Source organism: Camponotus floridanus, unplaced genomic scaffold (genome assembly GCF_003227725.1).
Source record: "Camponotus floridanus strain SB8 unplaced genomic scaffold, Cflo_v7.5 scaffold25, whole genome shotgun sequence".
Classification (NCBI taxonomy): domain Eukaryota; kingdom Metazoa; phylum Arthropoda; class Insecta; order Hymenoptera; family Formicidae; genus Camponotus; species Camponotus floridanus.
Window position 1 is genome coordinate 695,981 of NW_020229381.1, and position 23,523 is coordinate 719,503.

The window sequence follows — 23,523 nt, forward strand, 5'->3', positions numbered from 1 at the left end:
TCGGCGTTTCTCGCGTATCCCTAACGCGTGCGAAATCATTTTGCAATTATCTCGTCGGTTCTGCAGACAAAAGGAAGAGAACGCATAGACGGAGAATTACAGCGTGGACTTGTTTCCGAGAGGGAGAACTCCGAACGATGATATCGGTAGAGAAACGAGTTCTCGTTGAGGGGTTAGAGATTGCAATATTTTGCTACGCATGTGTGTACGATATCAATTTACTCCTCTCTCTTTACGCACGTATAGGAAAAATTGTTTTGTTTCGAGCAGAAACACGAGAACGCAATTAAATAGAAATTTCCCATTTACAATATGACAAATAAGAAAGGTACGATAATATTTTATAATTACCACCTGTTATGCTTATACACCCCTTGTAATGCTTATTAACACTTACGTATTACCCTGTAAAATTATTTACTTTCGCGTGACATTAAGTATCATCTATTTGTCGACGATGCTGGGTAAACGTAGAGATTCATCCGTGGAGCCGGACCGACTTTGAAACACACATCCTCGCGGTTTACCGAGCGTTACATCGCGCAACAACGTTACACATGTTGTGCTATCTTCTTTAATATTCCGCAGTATATATCGGTACACGAGCTGTGCGGTGGATTTAAGGCGCACCGCGGACAAGGTGAGAGGTGTGCTAAATATAAATAATTAATAACGCGTCACCTCTACGCCCACGTTGATATCGTCGCTGGATTCTTGCGAGATATATACGCGCCTTACGGAACTTGAACCGTTAAAAAGTTTTTAGCAGATCGATTCCCCTCGTTTTTCACCGTTTAATCGACGTTGTTGCGAGGCGACGAGTTTCGTCCGGGGAAAAGAGAGACAAAGAAACGGGTATATCTCAAAGGCCTCTGCCTTTCCAAGTTTGTATTTTACCCAACTTTGGAGCGATTCATTTTTTTCGTCACGCTTGCGTAAGCTTTGTCGGCGTCTCCAAAGTTCGTTAGAGGGACGAGGGAAAGCTCGTGGTCCGCTCGAGACGGGTCTGTAAATCGACTTGGATTTCCTCCGCGGTGGGTGGCGTACCGGACGCGTGTATATAGGAGGCTTCTGTTTTAATGACGGTCTATTTTCGTCCGTGGCATTCGAACTCGCGCGCTGTTTTGTCAGTCAACAGGAAGTAATAGAATTTTATTTTCCTACGAGCACAGGTTTCCTCCTGGTGCACGCGCGGCCCACCGGGAGGGGACGCGAAACGAAACGTAGAAAGGGAAAATGCAATATCGAGCAACATTTATAATGGATAAAATAATATCCCGTTTTTAATGGAATGGTTAACAGCTCGTTATACGTTGCATTTTAACGTCGGCCGACGAACCGACTTTGTTCCTTAACAAGCCACCATAAATCTAACTGTAGCTACATTAAATGCAAATTAGATATAACACGCTCGGCATGTGAAGCGCGACAAGCGTCGGTCTTCTCCTTTTTTATCTCTGATAAAAGAATATATTGACATGTTTTTTTAATTTAGCCATCCACGTCCATCCCTTCTTTCGCTAATCTCAATTTTCCAACGTCTCGATAGACGTGGAAAGAAGAAGGAAAAATATATATGCGCCGTTACGAGGTGTGCTTCTCTCGGCCTTAATTCTCGCTGCACTCGAGTATTCGCATACGCGGTTCATACCGCGGACGATTGTGGCTTCGACGCGCGCGACCTTGCGATAACGGCACCGTCGGCGCGTCAGAAACGTCAGGAAACTGCAGTTTCTCCCCGGCGTGTGCATTGTTCTGTTTTCCGCAGCTGCCAGATGCCACGGAGCACATCGATTGACCGAGCGGCCATATGGCACAAAAGATGATCGGGAAACGTCATGTATAATGCCTTTCGGATTCAGATAAACATTTTACCGGGACATTTCATCTCTTTTATTTGACGTACGGAATCTGATTTGAAAAGCTTGAAAATTCAATGGTTATATATTTCGAAGCAGAAATATAATATACAAGTGCGACATTTTTTTTTCAAGGAGAAAATGTATATTTCTTTTTATACAAGTTTTTTAAACCACGTGATAAGATACACGACGTCAAGGTAACAAATATATATGACGACGAGAAAAAATAAAATGCGTTATAGCGCATCGTTGAGGGACTTGTCAAGAGCGGTATTTTCGGCTTCCATTTGCGGATTTGACGGAAAAGAAGTCGCGGATAATAGAAAGCCCGTTGCCTCGTACTATTCGATCGGCCACGCACATTCCCGTAATTGAATTTCGCCGTGCACGATAAATTTCTGCAACGGCGCGGGACGACGCGACGCCTGGCCTCGGCGATTTTCGATTCGCGGAATTCGTCGCGGCGCGCTGACGTGAAAGTTCACCGTCGGAGTTCGACACGTTGACAGTTCGTCGACCCCGATCAAACGAAACCGGCCATGTGGGTCTTGTCTCACGCACGTGCCCGCGCATACGCGTACGTAAACGTGCCTAAAAATTCGAACGACGCTAGCGACAAAGAGAAACGTAGAAATAGATGTGTAGAGGCGAACCGAGATTTATGAAGAGAAAAGAATTAAAAGAGTCTCCGGCGAGAAACCGCACGATATTCTTTTTGCCGTGGCAAGAATTTTTTTCCGAGCGTGCCTTTACATATTGAACGTCGAGAGATATTTTTGCGACTCGAGACTGTATCGTCGATTTTCGGCGATAAAGCGAAATATTAACTTTGCGAATATGTATTAATAATCGCCAAAAAGAAAATATATTTCTGCTCCGTCGAACTAACGAGGCGCAAAAAGCTTTCTCCTTCTCGTTCTGGATGATTCATTTTAGCTCGCGCGCTTCGGATATCGGCGATTCGCTTCGATACTCCCTAAATACTGACCGCGTTTAAACATCGTATATTTTGCGGCCGTGATGTAGACATGCAAAGATGCACACTTTACATCTCGCGCGCGAGATTGGCTTTTACGACACGAGAAATATAAACGGGACTCTCGGACATTCTACGTCGGGTAACTCGAATATTTTATTGTAAGAGGATCAGATTGAGATTCTCACGAAATTTACGCAATATAAATATATCGCAATATTTTATTGCTAATTGTCGGTTTTATTGTACGACTCGATTAAAGGAATAAATTGACAGTGCTCGTAATTTGAACGCAAGCGAATAACCGAAACGTCGAATAAAGATTCAAAGTTGGCAACATGAATATTTATTGCTAAATTTATTGACGTTATGTGCTTCGATTTCATCACGATGGTTTCAAAGGGAAAGTTATTTCGGGCAGCACGCAATGGTCAACTAATTTAAGTAGAATGAAGGAGATGTACAGGTATAAATATCTTTACGTTGTAGAAGAGGGACAAACATCTTTTTAGTATTAGAAATGAAAAATAGAAATATATAGAAAATGGAAATAAAAACACTCGACATAGAAAAAGTATATAATGTACACTTTTTTTAAGATTGCGAGTAATTTTTTGTTTTTACTACGAAATGTTTTGCATTTTAGCGTATTTATTTGCGCAGGCAAATTCGTTCCACATCGATAATTAATCTACAGTTACGCCAGTTTAATATAAAATTGCAATATGTATGATTTTTTTTTATTATATTCCATTCACGAGATTTCTCATAATCTCTTATTTACAGTAGACTTGAAGCACAAAGCAAGTGATACATTATTGTCATTTATATTCCTTTATTTACATTTATTTACATATCTATGTTTAACGAAGTCTTTGCTTTTCATTAAATATAGACAAGAGCATTGACTCCATTTCATTCACACGATTTCTCGAGAAAAGTATGCAATGTATCGATACCGTTAGGCAAACTTTGTCAAAGTTCACGCTGTACGACAGATGAGATGCTGCATAGTCGAAGCCTTTCGATTCGTCTAAGCAAGAGAAGCAAAGAGGTACATACGTACATACATATCTCATCGAGAGTCGTCGTCTCTCCTGCTTCAGACGCGTGTCATCTCCGTCTATGTAGTCGCTGGCCTCATAGGTGGTGATTGACGACAGAAGACGAGAGGTAAGACTAGAGGGAAGGGGGGAGACGCGAGAGAGGAGGGACACGCCGGTTACGTAACGTTCAAGACGCCGGCCAACACGATCAGCGCCGAACGAAGAAGCCGGCTCTCTCGCTTCTTCGATTCGAATAACCGTTGGTATCCGAGGTACCAGATCTTTGAAAAGGTTACTCCTCCCACTCGCTCGCTCCGTACTCACTACCGCTTTATTCGCGCCGCGGCTACCGCTCTTCTCTTCGCTCCGCGTTCTCAGATTATCCGCGATAAGGTACCGTTCTCTCTCTCTCTCTTGTTAGACGCCGGTCACCATAAATTTTCTTTCTGAAAGACCGCGCGGGATTAAATGCACGATCCGCGGTCGCGAGATCTTACAATTAACCGGTTGTTCGTTGCAAACGCGACGAATCGATATGGGAGGAGATTTTAGAAGAGAATTATGTTTATTCAAAATTAATTTTCACCGTACTTTCAACGTAGGCGTGTACCGTTTGCTTTCTTTAGATTTTGACACAATTAACGACTTGGAAGGAATATAATAAAAAGTGTTTTTATATAGTTATATTAATATTGCGTCTCTCTATTGAGGTGTTATTTTAAAAGATTTCCTTCAGCATCTCTTTAAAAACGAATGTAAATAACGAATGTAATGATTAACCGAATAATAAAATGCAAGTCGGGCAAAATGCGTAAACAGGTATCAATCGACTATTTTGAATACATTTTTTTTTTCAATGCGAAACTTCCCAATAGGGTATGTCACGATGCGTGAATCCTTTCCGTTTCAATTTTTTTGACAAAAGGCAATTTGTCGGCGAGGCACAATAGTATCTGATTCCGTGGAATGCCATACAAATCATGGAAGCTCGGCACAAAGCAACATCATAGTATATTCTCGTTTTTCATGGCAAACAACTTTTTACGGCCATCGACTGAGAGATATTGAATATACGCCGAACTATACTGCGCTATTAAAAGTCGCGAAATAATTATTTATTTATATTTTTGAATCGAAATATAAAATCAAAGTTAGAGATTGCAACGGAAAATGCAACAAGCTGAAAATCGATGAACTCGTATTTTTTAAAATTATCTTCATTTAATCATACATATTGTCTACAATCAATAATCTATTATTATTATTATCTATATCATTATCTATAATAATAATCTGTTATTGTGTTATCTATGTTATCTATGTTATATAATCGATAAATATATATTTTATTATATTAATTATCTTTCTTTAATCAATAGACGTGTATTTTTTAGTAACGAATATTACTATATGTTTATATCATGGCAAGTATCTGCTTGTATGTAAATATTCAAAACTTGAGGAGATTTATTATAAATAATATCGCAATATATAAAACGCTTCAAATCCACGCGAATTCTAGATATCTGTGACGCAACGAGCACAGATATACTTAAAAGTGCACCGCGAAGCAATCGAATCGGATTTGAGAACCACTAAACTGTCATTACGAGTCTTCCGGCATAAGAAGAGCGAAGTAATATCGAAGTTTAACTCGGGCGTTAGCTCGCAGAAGGACGCTCGCGTCGACGAGATTTTTTTTTTGTAGAAAGAGGAAGACGGGGATAATGAAAAAGGAAGGGGGAAAAAATCGAAGAGCCGATAAAAACGCCCAGAGGAGCTATCCGACGTATCGAGTATCTCGAGATAACTCGGGGTACTTTTGGATCATAATTTATTATTCAAACTGATCGTACTGATATAATTATATTAATTTTACCAAACTCGGTATACATTTCGAGGTTAGCAGTCTGTTTTCTCCTCCAGCTCTCCGTTCGTCGATTAAATTTAATTTTTTCTGAAATAATCGTCAAATATGCGAGCATTATTTTAGAAATGATTTATCTAAAGCGAGTTTTGACTCTTTCCACGATTCATAGAAAAAAACAACGAAATCCATCATGGATACAAAAGACGAACGAAAAGCGAATTAATGATAATTCATATACGTCCAATAAAGTTCCTGAATAATCAATTAAAGAAATTTTCTCTGGAGTAAAATGAGAGCAAAAGTTGGCGCCAAGAGCATACATCCACAGTGACTAGCATTCGAGAGAACTCTCTCGTTATCTCGCAAAACGCAAATATTTCTTCCATAATACATGAACCGTTTCCATTCTGTTCCTTTAATACGCGCTATCTTATCGTATGTTGTGATTCTAATTGTCCCAGATATAATTCTTATTAGATAAATATCTTATCTGAAATAACATAACGGAGATTATCCTTATCATAAATAGGCGCTCTAAAATTCCGATTATATATCCGATGATGTATTACGCGCGTCGCGTAATAATAGTCGTCGAGGTGACCCTACAATAGAATCGAACGAGGAACGACGAGCGGCTCCGCGCACGGCTATGTACGTCCTGTAATACGCCCACCCCGGTGTACAGTCCCGCGGCAAAACGTCGACGAGTCTATCGGAAAATGTTTTCCACATAGTTCCGCCGGTGGTGAGACTGGGTCACACGTACGCGGGACGCGCTTCTAGGTGTATGCATATCCAACCGACCAACGGCTGCGCGTTCACGGTACTCCCAGGTATTTATTTATCGCCGACCATATCTGCCCTTGCGAACTTCACGGGCAAACACGGAGGTACCTGACGGCGATGCATAAAAATGCGACGGCGCTGGGGACCGGATGGCGAGGTTGCCCTCGCAATCGGTCTTTCGAGATACGTGTGTATTCCTTTCGGTTCTCACGAGTGAATCGACGGCATTTTCCCGCAACGAATGTATTTATATCACACGCGTCACGATCGATCGCGTTTCGTCGGCTGGGTCGGCTCGCGATAATCCGGTCTCCCCGGTAATTTTGCACGACGGTTATCTGCGTTTCGAAATGTCGATCGGTCCACGCGCAAAACTACTATTATCGTCGGGCTTTTAACCTTGCGATAGCCCCCGCGCGACCAAGGATACATGCGTATATATAGCGAATATTTCAATAATACATCGCGCCTCTCTCTTCCGTGTCCATACATCACCGCGACACTTTTTCCGGAATCGGACGCTCGGTTCAATCGATCGACGCGCCCGCACCTCGGAACACGAGTCGCGGCAATGTTATCGAGAAACATTATGCGCGGGGGAAAAAACAAAATCCGACAATCTTTAATTCGCCGCCGCCGAGCGCGCTCGCGACAAGATCGATCGGGCGTCTGTTTTCGTTTCATCAACCCGACGCGACCCGCGGGGCCGGTGGGAAATTCCCGTGATACATACCCGCCCGTCTCTCCCTCCTTCCCATCCTCCTTCCAAGTACCGGTACTCGACTCGAACGGAGCGGGATTCATCTCGGAGATGCGCGGCGCGTTCGTCTAAAGCGAAACCGGAATCCCGGATCGGAGGGAGCGAACGGAACGGAACGGCGTAGCCAGCCATCCGCCCGCCCGCGATATATTTCGATACGTAAATAAATACAAGGTCGACCGGCGCGTTTCTGGGATATAAAGGGCTCGGGGAAACTGCCTGTGCATAATTGGCACGGGGAAGCTATTGACCGCGGGGCGGCAGGCTCGGACGATCGCGCGTCGGACCAAAGTTTCGCGACGCCAGGCAGCAACGGCGGCGGTGGCGGTGGCGGCGGCGGCGGCGGCGGCAGCGGCGGTGGTGGCGGTGGTGGCGGCGGCGGCGGTGGCGGCGACGGCGTCGACGGAGCGCGTGCTAGCCGCTCCAGGGTTCACGCTCGGCAACGTCGCCATATATCGACCCAGCTGTCGCTGTGGGGAAGAGGAGGACTGGGGCACCAGCCCCGATGTGTCCACGAAATTTAACTCTTTCGTTACCGCTTCGCGCCCTAATCGCCGAGTCTGCCCAACGGTAGGCCTCCCTTTGGTTTCGTTTTCGAAACGCATTCTCGTAACGAAGGGTGATTGCGGGTTAAAATTTCGCCCGGAAAATCTCGAGCAAACTTTTCCATCGCGAGAGTCTGAAAAGGTCTATCTCGATTCTTCTCGCGATAGTAGGTTTAATTTAATATTACGAGTGATATAAATAGATTCGCGTAATAATCATTTGTACGCGTGCGATAAATCATATGATGTATTAAAGCAGTTATTTTTATTTATAGAAAGATATAGAGATACACAATGTTCTTGACACAAGACGATTATCTTGATTAATTTTAAATGATTTATAGATAGCTCTTAAATCTAATGGATTAAATCGCTTCAAGATGTGTAAAGAGAGAGAGAGAGAGAGAGACTTTTATTATATATTTCTAATCGAAAGTGTGCATTGGACATTTCTCTCTGAAATTCCATTAATTTACCAACAGAACCGAGATTCATCGTACTCTTCCAGAGATATCGGAATCGCGCAGGATTCGTCGGATTTCGCGCACCGCATTTACATTTCCATTAAACGTCGGCGTAGTTTCGGCGTTAATTCTTAAAGCAGAGATCGAGCGCGATATCCGCGCGTTCTATTTCGGTGGAAGTCGAGGTGAAATGGCCGAGAAACGATTCGCGACCCCAGTACTATCGCCACCCCATGCGAACCGACCAATGCCCCTCCCCCCCACGACTGGGAGAGAGGAAGGGGACGAACCCAACCCAACTCGCGGAGTGACGAGTCACCCTGGGTGCCTGGCGCACGCGGGATTCCCCCCTGTGTCTATCTCCCTCTCTCTCCCATCCCCTCGACCAACCCCTCTTCACCCTCTTTAAATCCCTCTCATCCTCCCTCCGTCTCTCCTCTCTCGGCGTCGCCGTGCAATCTCTCTTTCCCCGGCTCCTCTTTCACTCGGGAATCTCCCCCTCGTCGTTGCCACTACCCCAGCATCACCAACACTACCAATAGCGTTCTCCTTCCACCCCTGCGAAGCTTCCAACCAGCACGAACGGCGGTAGAGAGACCGCTGGGTATTCCCCTCTCGTTCTCGCGCTCTCTACGCGGATTTCCGATATCTCCGTCTTTTTCGTCTTCCCGTTGCATCGCGCGACCGGTATATATATGTATCTCGCCACTTTTTGCTCCCATCTCTGCCCTTTTCGTTCCTTGATCGGATTCTCCCTCTCCTTATTCCTTCCTCTCGCTCCGCGCCCCCTCCCCTCCGACGTATCCGATAGTGAGTAATGGATTGAATTTGGTACGAGTCTCACATTCGGATAAAATTCTGATCTCGACTGTGCTCGGGCGGCGGCTAGAGATGCGCCTACTTTCTTGACTATGGGCGTAGGAGGAGTGACGTCAGACGGAGCCTGAGTAAATAAGTTAATGCGAGTTGGTTTCCAGCGGCTAAAGTCTCCCTCCCCCGCTGCGCGAGTTACGCCCGGTGAACGCGTTGTTGATTTTCTCTTACACAATTGCACGGGTCGGTCCAGTTAACGCGCCGCTCTTCAAATTTCTTTCCTCGATTTCCCCTCGCGTATCTTCGCAGCGAGTAATCACCGGGAATTCTAACAATTTGCAACGCTGTGAAAAAGAGAGGAAGAGAGAGGGCGAGCAAGAAATAGCTCCTATTATCGCACCTCCCGACTTTTTTTCTTTGCCGGTGAAAATTTCGCGTATTCGAAAATCGCGAGAGAAAACGCTTCCTCGCGTTGGCTCTCGGCCAGGGGATCCTTCGGCGATAGATAGCGGAATGGCCGGGTACGTACGTCAATTTCCAACGAAAGCCCCGATCGTGTGCGAGGTGACTCACTTGCGCGACCGATCGACCGGGTACCAGGTACCCCGAAGCACGTTCGCCACTTTTATCGCGGGGGGCATCGCGCGGCAATTTTCTTGGGCGCGCCATCGGCGCGGCTACACCGCCGCCATCGTCGGGAGGGAACAAAATTGCCGGTAATGCGGCTCTGCGCCTCGTTTGATCGCCAAGGAACACGAGATCGGGACCCGACTTCGGCGAATGACCGTCCATTTAAGCAACCAACTGCGAGACGATGCTCGAAACGCGTCATCGCGCACCCTCTGGATAATACGTTTCATTTTTTTTTGATTTAATTTAGTAAATGCGCGAAATTGCGATATCCGCGAAATGTCAAGCTGATGTTAGTAAATGTGATTATCGTTTACCTTCTCTAGGCAAGTACCTTTGGCGATACGCTAGATGTCTTTCCTAGATACGGACCTGCCGTGTGTGGGAGTTGCGTGAAATGATGCAACGTTAGCCTCGCACGTCTCGTATTTAACTCAAATAGACATAGTATGAAATATACATCAATTTGCAATATTTTAGCCGTGTCTTTGTTGAAATAGATGTTATAGGCACAAAGCAGGTTTTGTATAATTCGCCCACAAAATTAAATTACACTTTATTTTTAAGATTCTATTTCAACGAACGAATAACATAACTTTTAAGAGAAATTACAAAGTTATATCAATCAAAATTAATTTGCTAGTAATCTGTTTGCTAGTAATCTGTTTATAAAATTTATATTAATATATGTTATAAAATTTGATTTTACATGCAATATATTTGTATATTACTTGTATAAAAATAGCAATAATAAAAAATGAAATTCTTTCGTGTAATAAGATATTAAATATATAATATTGTATTAAGAATCTTTTTCTATTAGAAACGATTCGAAATGCCTGAAACGTCACGTATGATTAAAAATTATTATATACGTGGTATTTCTTGTAACGAAATGTTTTCCTTCTGCCATAATATATGAAGCGTAGATGTAGGCGAAGGTAAAACATAGTAGAAAATTGCAAGTTTCAAATATTAAAATTTTTGATGTTTCGAGAAATGACGAAACTGAGAAAAACGAGATAAATGAAATATAAAATATTTTCATAATAAATTCCACGTACATTATATACCCATGTATTAAGTAAATATATATCGAAATTGCAGAAAATAGTTTTCTTTACACGCATGTGTATCGTTACACGATATAAAATTGGCGGAGAAAACGCATGTACAGCTTTGCATGACATTCGCGCCGTTCCTCTCATGTTGGCTTTAGCAAGCAGATTGATTATCGTTCTTCGGGATATTCGATGGCGTACTCTTTCGTACTCTTTCGTACGAAATATCGTTCTCATTCGCGGACACGTGCGCTCGTTCCCGCCTATAAATCCTCAACAGCGTTGCACGCGTCAGACAACCGGTGCGCAAAAGACTAATCCTAGTGTATAACCGCCGTGTAGATCGTCCGTTTATGTAACCTACCTCATAAATGCCGCGGCAATTGCTTCAATTTGTTGCAAGTGCCAAATGGAGCGAGCGCCGAATCATGCCGGTACAATTCAGCCTGAATGTCGCAGGATGAGAACGAGATGCGTCGATCGGTCAGTTGTCCTTCGTTGGAGGACGTGTGTCACCTCGAGCTTGGGTACGCGCGTAGCTTCGCAAAACAGGTGGCGGGGTGTATGCGTGTGTACGTACGTATTGCGCGTATGCGTGCGTGCGTGTGTGTATGATCTGTTGGCGCGGCGTGGTCTTTGACCATCGCAAGAGTCGAGGAAAGGAGGAGAGGCCTGTTTTGCATTCCGCGTCGAATGAATTATGGACAGCGAGGTGCCGTGGCACGTCGAGCGGAAAGAAAACACGATTTCTCTCTTTCTCTCTCTTTCTTTCTTGTTACGCGCGGCTGAAGATACGGTGGAGGAGACGGAACAAAGGATACCCGAGCGAGCGAGGAAACACGCGGATCATGAGAGAAACGGATCAATGGCTGGAGGTTCCTGGCACGCGAAGGGGCGAGGAGCGGGGTCTGCTTTTTCTCGCGACGTTCGACGCTAGAGTCTACCTCAACCGGTAGTCGACTCTGTAATAAGCGGCGTTAACCGACCAATCTCGTATAATCGTCGTCTTTGCTCGATCCAGCGATACGGCCACGTTTGACGGCGACAACGTACCGCGAAGACGATCTGGATTTGAGGGAATGGGTCGAGCGATCGTACAATTTCCTCCGTTTTTCCCCGAATTTGGGAAATCGATTCGCGAACAGCTTCGCGGAAACTACTCGTGTTAAGAAATAACCCGCGGAATGTTCGCGAGTCTAGCACACCAATCAAACTTTCTAATAAAATATCGACATCGGGAATTTCAACATACTCACACATATTCATAGATATGGATGTCGCGGTATAAATACAAGAAAAAATCAATTAATTGAAACGCTGAAAACATTAAAAAATAATGTATCGTCGATGCGTGCTAGAAAGAACATTAATCCATCAATGATTTACAAATTAGTCTTATGCGATAACGTCTGAGAGTTAATTACACGTATAAATGTTTTTCAATCGTTTCTCTATTAATAATTTTAAACATGATTAATTAATATTATCATGTAATAATTCGTATTTAATTAAGTATTTATTTAATTAGCTGTACTTGATCGAGTTTACCATCGAATGCCATAAAAAAGCAGACTTTTTGCTCTTAATGATAACGATCTCAATCCCTTCTTTTTTTTAAATCTGATCCGTTTCGCTTACTGTCCTTTTTCTGGCTTCTTTAGCCTTTGTTTTGTTTATATTCTTCATCATTTAGTCTTTATTCTTTATTTCTAGTTTATTTTAAAGACATATAATTATAGACAATACGCTATTTTCTACGAAAAAGAGAAGATGCCGTTCTAACAATTGTGGAAATTATTATAAAATTGATCCAAGTATTTTATCTCACGTGAATTCTATAAATAACGATCGCCTCACGTGAAGTGTGATTCACTCATAATTAACGTAATAAGCGAGATATAAGTTGACATGTCCCCGAGATAGCGACCGTTTTAAAGTATTTTCGCAACTGCTAAGAACGATACGTCAAGAAATTATTATGCCGCAACATTGCGACGCATATTGTACGTTTCTCGACGATTGTATACGAGATTCGATATAAATATATGGTAAAGTATTACGCAATTATGCGAGTCGTATAGTGGAATATTTTGGAACAGAGAGAGAGAGAGAGAGAAAGAGAAAGAGAGAGAGAGACAGGGACGTGTGTGTTTCCAAATCAATGCCTCGAATAATTGTATGATGTAAGAAAATTTGCGCAAAAGTCGCAAAATACACCTCGTCCGTTATGTAAATCGACATCTCTGAATATTTGACATCATTTTTTACCCACATTAATTACGAACAATGACGACTTTTCCAGCAGTGGTCTACAATGCGGGTACTTAAAAATAGCCAATCATATAGTAACGTGCCAAATTACGATACAATCACGCCGGCGGGCGCACATACACGTTACAAAATATTCCACCTCATTCCTTATCGTTTTATCACGCGCCAAATCGCGGTTGGTCTACAATAAAACGAGGAAAAAGTTGATATAGTGTACGAAAGGAATGTTTATACATAACAACGTCGCGATAGTATCGCACGATGGAAAGGCGAGGAAAAAAAAATTTCCTCGATACCCGTAGCGGCGGGCGATAAACACCTTACGTAAGAATCAAATCGTAAAATCACACGGAATATTGGTCCCCCAGACCGCCTTTTCTCTCGCGCGGAAAAGGGACCGCGCTTAACATGCGAGTGGCGTTGTAATTGGCACGTCTTGCCGAGACACCGAAGAACGTTCTTTCGAGGTTACAAGTGCAATGCACTGTTGCGTTCGCCATACAACGGCGCACCGATAGAATGCTGATACCAACATGAACGTAAGGTAAACGCCGTCGCGCAATGTCGGATATTTCGTCATTTACGTCCTCGGGAGGATGCGAATAGTCTTCGATACATCGTTCGTCTGAATTTTCAGACTGCATTTTTTATGCGAAATATTTATTTGTTTTAATATAATTGCAAACTCAAATAATTTCTCCTAACAAAAATATCAAAACAAGATTTTTTTAAATATAAAGACAAAACAAGATTTTTTTTTAGAATGCATATAATAAAAGTGATTCTTTACGATGTAAATCAATGATGAAGATTTTCCGGACGTCAACAATCAGTTTACTGAACGCGAATGTTATCGACGATTCATAATTATGATAATTGAAATTATTTTTATGCAGACGAGAAAACAACAATGACAGACAGTAATCTTGTGCCATCGGTTATATGCTTATGAATGCTGACGTAATTACATCCGCCATACGACAGGTAAATAGGTTTAGTGCGAAACAAAAATTTTTTTCTAGTCGAAGCGCGTATCTTGAACGTTCCTTCTTTTTCTGAAACCCTTCGCGATGCCTTCTCGTTCGTATCTAGGGAGAGGCAACCTCGAACTCATACTTGTAAGGGCTCGATTTCATGGATCCGAGCCAGTTTCATTGACTCGACGACACGACAGTCGTTGTCGAGTTGCGTAACCGCTCCACTAACCTAACCCGCTCCTTTCGTGACAGCCACGAATCGCAAATGGAGCCGCGCGTAGGCTCTTTGGCCGCTGCACAGACTCAAGATTAAGGACAGCGTTGTATAAGACGAGGGTTATCTGAATAAACGTGTATTGAATGACCTCTCTCTCTAAAACCGTCTCTCGAATTACGCCCGGTTGAGGCACCATCGATTTATGTAAAAAAAATGTGCAAGCGACGTAGTATTAATAATTTTCTCACAATTCAAAATGTTGCGAGGTCAATAATCTCTTAGCTTAACTATATCGAATGTAGATAAATTTGCATCACGAAGGAAGATTTGCCTCAAAATTTGATAAGCAATATTCCGATAAGCGATATTCTTCGCGTAATAGATATACTCACATATTGCCAAGTCACCATGTCGCCTTTAAATCATGCGAGCTTGTACAATAACGTAATGAAAGATCTTCTTGAACGCGCTGTACCTTTGCAACTGATCGGAGATCGTCTTACGATCGCAGAATCGAGTAGTCTTACTTGTCGTAAGATCGACTCGATATGTGTAAGCGTGATAACTAATACGGCCTTGCGCATATACTTATCCCGCGTGATTAAATCCGAGGACTCTGTACGGATGCGTGTACGATAACAATATGCGGCCTCGTTACATATACGTGGTGATATGAGAAAAAAGGACTTGAAGAAGTCTCGCGTAAAATTAAAAATACAAGTCCAAGTCTAAACGAAAGACTCTGCTGTTTCGTTAAAAAAGATAATATACAAACTTGACGATAAAAAAACGTGCAACGTGTATTTCTTCCCTTTCAGAAATATCGAGAAATGTAGATTCTTGAATTTCAACGATAAAAAAAAGTTTTGAACGAATCGCGTTTTTCAAGACTGTAAAAATATGTCCTTCCCTTCGCGGTTTATCTCGAATGAACAGTTTTAATTTGAAAATCTTGATTTATGAATACATTTCTTCGAGATGATTAAACTTTGAAACTCGAAAAAGCTGCGAAAGAATATTAAATTTTCATACGGGAAAAATGACTTTAGTTTCCCAGAGAAAATAACGTTCCGTCCACCACCTCATGTTTATTTAAAAAAATTGTCATGAAAATGAATTCGCACACGTGTCGTATTTATATATAAATTACGCTCGGTATTTTCACGTAAATCCTCTCGATAACCAAGCAACGTAACAAGTTTCACGTGAATACGCACAATCAAGTTCGACCGAAGGTTACGAGGTTGCATAACGTGGATCACGCAGATACGTGTAATTATCGTGGTGCGTTCATCGTATTATTTATACGCTTACGTTAAAAGTTCGAGTTCACGCGGTTGAATCGCAAGCGTATAAAGTAGCGGAGCTACGTGTGGAATTAACGAGGCGTACAGCACGCGGCGACGACTTACGTGAGATGCGTTAAAGTACCGCAACACACATGGCCGTGGCTGAACTTTGCGCCGCGAAAATAAAAGGCATAATAATCTGTACGTCGATATCACGATGACGATGGACTTTTCAAAGTGTGCTCGTCCGTCTGTCTGTCGGTCTGTGGGCGAGACGGGATGCGAGGGAGAAGAAGAGAGAGCGCTAGAGAGAGAGAGAGAGGGGGGGGAGAGAGAGAGAGAAATAGATAGATAGATAGATAGATAGATAGATAGATAGATAGATAGATAGATAGAGAGATAGATAGATAGATAGAGAGAGAGAGAGAGAGAGAGAGAGAGAGAGAGAGAGAGAGAGGGAGGGAGGGAGAGAGAGAGGAGAGACGACGCGCGGTCTTCTCTATCTTTCTCGATCGGTCGATGATTGCGCGCGCGTGTTGGATGAGCGTGCGTGCGTGCATGCGTGCGATAATGCGCAGCGGCGTAGATGCTGTTGACCTTGCGTTAAAAGCGCCAATATCGAATATGCGTACAACATTTAGCGACTGTCAGGAGCGTACCGTTTTCCGTCCAAGAGCTATGTAAACGCTCGATGTGTGTTATAAACGCGATGTTACACGTTGCACGTTAATGCGTGTTATCGTCGTTATCCATGTAACCGAGGGCTCTTCATTAGACTGTGAATGGTCGGGGTAGTTGCCGCACGAATAGTCGAATAATAGCGTAACAGTATATAGTGTATAGAATATGTACACGTAAAGCATACGCAAGATTACGCGATGATGGAAAACTGTTGTTGCGATACCGACGAGAAGCATTGCGAAGTTGCCATCTCTTGGGATTATTTGCATCGTTTTCTTCTCTTTTGTTCATCGAAATTGTGCTAGAAACAAGACGTAAATCTACATAATTGTATGATTTGCACAGTACTGATCGTAACGTTACGATACTTTTATGAAATCACTTGACATTCTTTCTCTAAACCACAACTAATAATTAACTATCAATTTAATTTCCTTATTAAAAATTCAAGCAAGATATACTGGCCGTTATTCAATTATTATCAAAATAATTGATAGTCGTGCAAAACTGATAAAACTGTAATTTTTGGATATACACAAGACAATCATATTTGTAAAAATTATATTTTTCAAAAATCTATTTAAAACAGATAATCAAACGATTGATTTGAAAAATTCACTATTCCGTCTTTAAGAAATTATTCAAGTTTGTTAATGTGTGAAACTCACAAAATCCTTTAGCGAATGAATACGAATATTTATATTGAGGACTCAGCAGTTTTTTCAAAAGTAAGTCTAGTGTTTTAGTCATTATATTGCTATCATAGGCAATTATTGATCGTGCACTGCTAATTTTCCACAAAATGTTTATCCATACTCATACATAATCATAGACACGTTTATCGCGCATTAAACTACATTTCTAGATAGCCTGATCAAAAACATCTTTAGGCAGATTCCCAGGCATATACTTGACAGGATCTGACGCATGAAAACAAAATTGTATAAAAACATCCTGATTGCGATCCTTGAAGAGACGACGATTTATGACACATACATAATTAAATCGCAAAATTAATAAAACATTTATACGAATTGATAGAAACTATTTGGCTTTTATTTTTCGCATTTTAATTTGCATATATATACATATATACATATATGTATATCCTATTTATTTTGTCACTTACTGCCGTATATCCTTTTGTATAAACATAGAGATTAAATACGAGAACAGCTCGCGCATACCTTTTTACAATAATCAAGGGATAATTACAATTATTATCCTTTATGACGCAACACACGTACACGACTGGCATTACACGGGACAAATGATTCTCATATGACGCTTCGTGACTACGTTGCTGCCTTTTCATTAAGGCCCAACGATCAGGACCTTCGACTTTAAGCACTAGCATTTCCTCTCGTGCAATATACTCGCGTTATACGGCAAACTAAGCTCTAAACATGCTGGTCATAAATATCCGCGCATCAAGCCACGTTGATTCGTTTATAATGGACGGTCGGCGATTTACACGTGTCGTCAATGTTGTCGGTATTAATAAACCAACCATCTCACATTGTCAAATGTTTCGCCACGCGCTTGCTCTTAAAGTACTTTTAGTCGAATTGATGACGATAGCGCATACGATATTTTGCAAACAAATTGGTGAGCTATTAAATCGTCGTGTCTTAAATTGGGTCGTGACACTCTCTGAAATATATCGTGACAGGCGACTGATAAATTACTTATCGATGCTTTGATCAAGTGATGAGCTTATTTTTAACGATTCACGAATTATTTTAAAGCATGGTATTTCGACATGAAAAGATTGATTTCTATGAATATAAAAATGTGCGTGTTTATCATTATTTTGCCGTACAAGATTAAATAACGTTTATTTCAAGGTAAAAAAGGAAGGTTAAATAATGAGAAAATAAACTGTGGGTGTGAATGTGTTGCGTGTAATAATATAACTTGCATTTGAATACAAATAAACTGATATTACGAACGTTTCGATCAATTACAAAAGCTATTTATTACTTGTAGAATGAAGAGGATCCAAAAATCCTCGAATCGAAATGTCTGTAATGTAAATTTATTTGTATTCAAGTGAAAATTACATTATCACACGCACACGTATTTACATCCGCAGTTCATTTATTCGTTATTTGACTTTCCTTTTTTACCTTTCATTTATATCGTTCGAGCCTGTGCCTTTCATACTTTAACGTTTATTTTATATTTTTAACAAAACGTATTATATTCGAAATCTATTTCAATAATTACGGAAATTACATCATTCTTTTTAAACAAGATATTATACATTTTAAAGTTACTTTAAACAGGTATAAAGTAATTTTTTGACGACGATAATACATAAGTGTTTTCAGATATAAATATTAATATATAAATTAGTAAATATTATATGAAAGTTTTTGGAAAAATAATATCTACAAAATTTCTCTTTTCTAATTAAAAGTTGAAACACTCACAATTTGGATTAATGACATAGTCAAACTGAAATATTTAAACTTCAAATCAAAAAATTTGTACAGTTTGAATGGAACTAATAGTTAAACATATTATTCGATTCACAATGTCCGAAGATTCGAAGCAACTGTTAGACACGAAGAAAAAATTTGTGAAAAAATGATATTCATTATAAACAGATATAATTAGCTTCATTTTCTTTTCACAAATACAGCGTATAACTTTGTTTTGTCATTTTCTGAATTCACAGGCTCACCTGTTTGACTCTATTGTAAAAAGCATCATTTTTCAATTCATATATAGTGTAGGTACATCATACATGGATATAACTAATTACAAGTTTTAATTGCTAATTAAACTTTATATATGCCATTCACACTGGCAAAATTTCAATAACTATAATAATCATATGCTTTTTCTTGTCGTGCGAATGATAGCCTTCTATCACATAATTGCCAATCATAAAGAAAATCGTATCTAAAACACGCAAACGATTAGGATAAAATGTATCATGCAATCGAATCATTATATATTCGTGATACTGGATTATTTCCATCAATAAGGATAATATGCTAATGCTAGTCATTAAAATTACATAGTTATGCATAAAAATAGCGCAAATTTAGAGTTTTAAATATATTGCCAAGATATGAAAATAATCTCTGCGATATCTAATTGCAAGTACGGGAGTTAAAAGAAGAGAGCTATTCGAATATTATTTGGAATAATATTTTCTTAACTGGAATTTTATTAAATTTCATTTTTTTTTCTAAAAAATCCTCTTAAGCTTAAATGATTAAATGAAATAATATTTTTTTTTTCGAATTTATCATTTTGAAGTTTTGACAATTGTAATGAAATATAACATTTTCCATCGAGCTTCGATATTCGAATATTTTTCACATCTGAATGCAAAGCTTACAATTCTGAAGTTACTGAAATGTTTATGCTGGAAATATTTTTGAAAAAAGTTAACAATTAATTTTTGAGATGAAAAAATAAAAATAAACCTTTTTTCATAACATTCTATATCAAAAACTAGATTCGTCATGACAGCAAGGCACCAATATGTGTGGGTGGGATTTACGCCTTTACGAAAGGCAGATTTTCATCCTCTCGGTGAAAGACCGCGCGCGATCGAAAACTCGTGAGATTTTCGTGACGGTTGGTGCTCTGCTCTCTTGTGTCGCCGGAATAAGTGTGTCACGGCCAGCCGGTAGTAGGAACGACGCTCGTTTAGTTGAGCCAGGAAAGCTTCTGCGCCAATATACACGTCCGAAAGGTGAGTGTACAGCGGGTACGATATATATGTGGGAGCAATATATACGTTACGCGATGCAGAAACTCGAAGATATACCGTGTTTATATACAGTGCGTTTTAGAATGGCTTTTCATTCGCGCATTTTTTCTCAATCCACGTGATTTTCTCCCGGCAATTTTCCGGCAAGTTTCCCATTCTACTCGGTTAAAGATAAAAAAAAATCGTTTCGCTTAATTTCAAAGAATTGCTTCGAAATATTTAATTATAAGGCTTAATTTAAACAAATTGAAAATAATTTAATAAATTGAAAAATCCAATAATTAAAAAAATATTAAAATCCATTAAAAAAATAGCTGAATGTCAATCTTATTGGCTTCAGATCGTACTTTACAATTTTTGTCATTCGATAAAATATTCCTTAACGGTTTCGTAAGATCGAGCTTGTATGCGGATATTATAGGCGCGCGATATATCAGGAATGCATACAAACAAGAGACACATTGCAGGTGCAAGAGGTTATTACGAGCGTCGTCTCACTCTCCCTCCCATCCTCTTGTAATGTGCCAGACGCATTTAACCTTTACGAGCTCGAGCGCGACGCGATAGAGAAAGAGGAGAGGAGACGCGGAAGATTGTACGAGAGCTTAACATGAAAGGAGAACGGCCCTTTTCAATGGCGTAGAGCGTCTCTAATTTCCTCAATTATAAGGGTACAAATGTGCAGAGGGAGAGATGATTAGTTCTCTATCTTTGTACCTCGATTGGAAATTATAATGGCTCGTGTCGGAAATGCGTTCATTTGCTTCCATTTTCGTTAATGCGTGATTGATTAGTTTCTCGAATGTGAATTTATTCGGAAATATATAAATCGTAGGAAAAAAATGAAAATAACAATTTGAAGAAATCAAAAAAAAGATACGAAGAAAGCATGAATAATTAGAATTATGTTGAGATAATACTATCTTATTCTATCTATGATAATTTAAACTTCAAAATAATGCGTCCCCTATATCAAAATGTTATTTAAAATATTTAATATATTAAATTATTTAACACATTATTTAATATATCGGAAATCAAAAGATTTAGAAGTTATTCGTATTACTTAGAATAAGGAACAAAATTGACCCAATTTCGATGCTATAGATGCACGTAAAAATAATTTCACATCGATTGCCGCAGTTATTGCTGCAAGTAAACATAAGATATAACGATTTTCACATGTGTAGCAGCAAAATCTAAGCTCAACGAAATTATATTTACTTCGACCCTTGTCAAGACGACGTACGTAAGAATGTACGAGATGCAAACTTTGATACGTGTGTACCAAACTCTGTACAGTCATCTATAACTTCAACGTCGGGCGGGTAATCTCTTCCTTTCTATCTCGTTTTCATTCGCGATCGCGCAGGATTCGCGGAAGTCCTGCGGTCCTACGCTCATGGCCCTTATGAATATTTATTCGCGGTGCATCGTGCCGTACTGCTCCTTCCGTATCTGACCAGTATTTTGTAGCAGACACACACGGCACAGTACGTGTACGCCTCGTTCTGTCGGTCGGTTTTCTCCGCGTGCACGGAGGTCCCCGCGAGGAGGTGGAGGAAGAGGAGGAGGTGATGGAGGAAGTGAAGGAGGCAGTAGCGTGCGGAGATGGTAGAGGCGCAGGCGAAGGAGTCGTTGAACTACAAAACAACAGACGCATATAAGAGAGACCGGCCTAAAAACGTTCCAAAGAAGGCGCGATTTCTCTCCTCGTCTCTTTCCCAATATCTCTCTTTCTCTCTCTCCTTTGTTTCTCTATTCTCGGAGTTCGCGACCCGTTTCTCGGATTTTAAACCGAGAGACGAGGGTTTTTATGAAAACTTGCAAAGATTCGATCGCGAATTGGAACGATGACCGGCGTTTGGCCTGGTCATCGTTATTTTCGGATGGCGACTAACGGGCTGTCAATCGCAGCTCGGAATTTTGATCGAAATAAGAACGCGTGACCTGCGGGAAATGTGTTTGATTAAGAACAATTATTCGAAATCGGTCATTTTACAAATAAGATATTACTTTGTAATTTTCATCTTTCAGGAAATAACTTGTAACAAAAATTCAATTTTGACGTTTTCTTCAAAATAAAACCGTATACACATATTTTTAAAGTAGGCTACATTTCAATTCACAGTAGAAGTATTTTCTCTTTCGTATACCGCAAAGATATAATCATCAAAAATAATAAACAACTTTTATAATTTTGCCACGCAAAACGCAAGAAAATAACGATGTCAGAAGCGCTGGAACGAGGTAAAAAGCGTGCTCCCGGCTAATTAATACGAAAATAACTTGTAAAACACATAGCACGCATACATTCACAATCGATTCCGTTGCGTGCGTTTTATTTTAAATCGGCAAAACAGTAATATACCCTTTAATCTATTTACGGCAAATTACAATAATACCTCTCGTCCCAGCGCTTTCTAAAAAAAACAGATAAAGCATTGGAAACTTGAAAAAAAAAAAGAAAAAATGCGCGTGAGCGTCTCTCATTTTCTTGAATAAACATCATTGTGCGTCTTTCGCTTTCCATAAAACGAACACTTCAATTATATCGATATTTGTCTCGATGTGGATCGACAAGACTCCATAATATCCGTGGAAAAGAAATGCGAGAGAATACATGTTCGCTTTTACCTCCGAGACTCGCGCACATGTGTTTAATCGATGGAAAGAGTAGGAATCAGGCGTAGATTCCAAATCGATTAAGGGCTTCCTGGCGCTAAGTTTTTTTTTTCTTATTACGATGAACGCGTTTTATACACACATGTCATTCTAGTAGTCTTATTTTTAGCACGGTTATTTGTGTACAGTTGACATTTCTACAAACGAAGATGGTGGGTCTCCCTTCTTCGCTTCCTCTCCTCGCTTCCCCTACTAGTTGTCCGATACACGCAACAGTAGTAGTGGGCGGTGTGTTATTTCGCTTTCTCTAAACATGCGAACGGACTTGTAATTGCGAAACTTCTGAATGAATTTTCGATTCCTCAACGAAACTGTGACTTCAAGCAGAAACACGCGGCGGGAAAGCGAGCGGTACGTCGCGAAAGAGACACGGCACTCGGTCAGATGCAATATTCATGACCTCTTACGTCGAGCGTTCACTTTGCAAGAATCTAAGAGAACGATCGGACAGTTATTTTCCGTGCATTACACGTTTTACATGTCAAAACAATATCGCGCGACCGTAAATGTAAGAAGCAACCGAACTCGATTGGATGGATGAGGTAAGAGAGGCTAGCTCGATACACGATATAAACATACATGTGGATCTGATAAAAAGATACGAGCGTTCACATCCAATATGCTTGATCATTAATTTAGTAATGCTGTAGCGTGAATTTTTTATTCATGAATTTCTCATTCTGCACTGTGTACACAAAGATATACAAATGGATTTTTTAAGGTAGATTTTTCTACCTTATACATGAAAATATAATTTATTTTATCTTTTTTTTTCTTTTGTATACTTTTGTATTTCTTTTGTACTAATGAAAATTACATATCGTCGTTTTGATCGAAACCATTTCATCGCTTTTTAT

General features: G+C 40.4%; 1 protein-coding gene across 5 annotated transcripts in view; it reads right to left on the reverse strand.

Annotated features, from left to right (window-relative positions):
• Window positions 1-23,523, reverse strand: part of LOC105249800 (protein split ends) — a 73,722-nt gene that overhangs the window by 32,375 nt on the left and 17,824 nt on the right. Inside the window, exon 1 of one of the 5 annotated variants that reach the window (XM_011255545.3) lies at window positions 14,671-14,746. The exons of the other annotated variants lie outside the window; for them this stretch is intronic. Coding sequence (XP_011253847.2) covers window positions 14,671-14,672 — 2 coding nt within the window. The 5' untranslated portion in view covers window positions 14,673-14,746. Of the gene's footprint in view, window positions 1-14,670; window positions 14,747-23,523 lie in introns of those variants that run through there. 5 annotated transcript variants of the gene reach the window in all.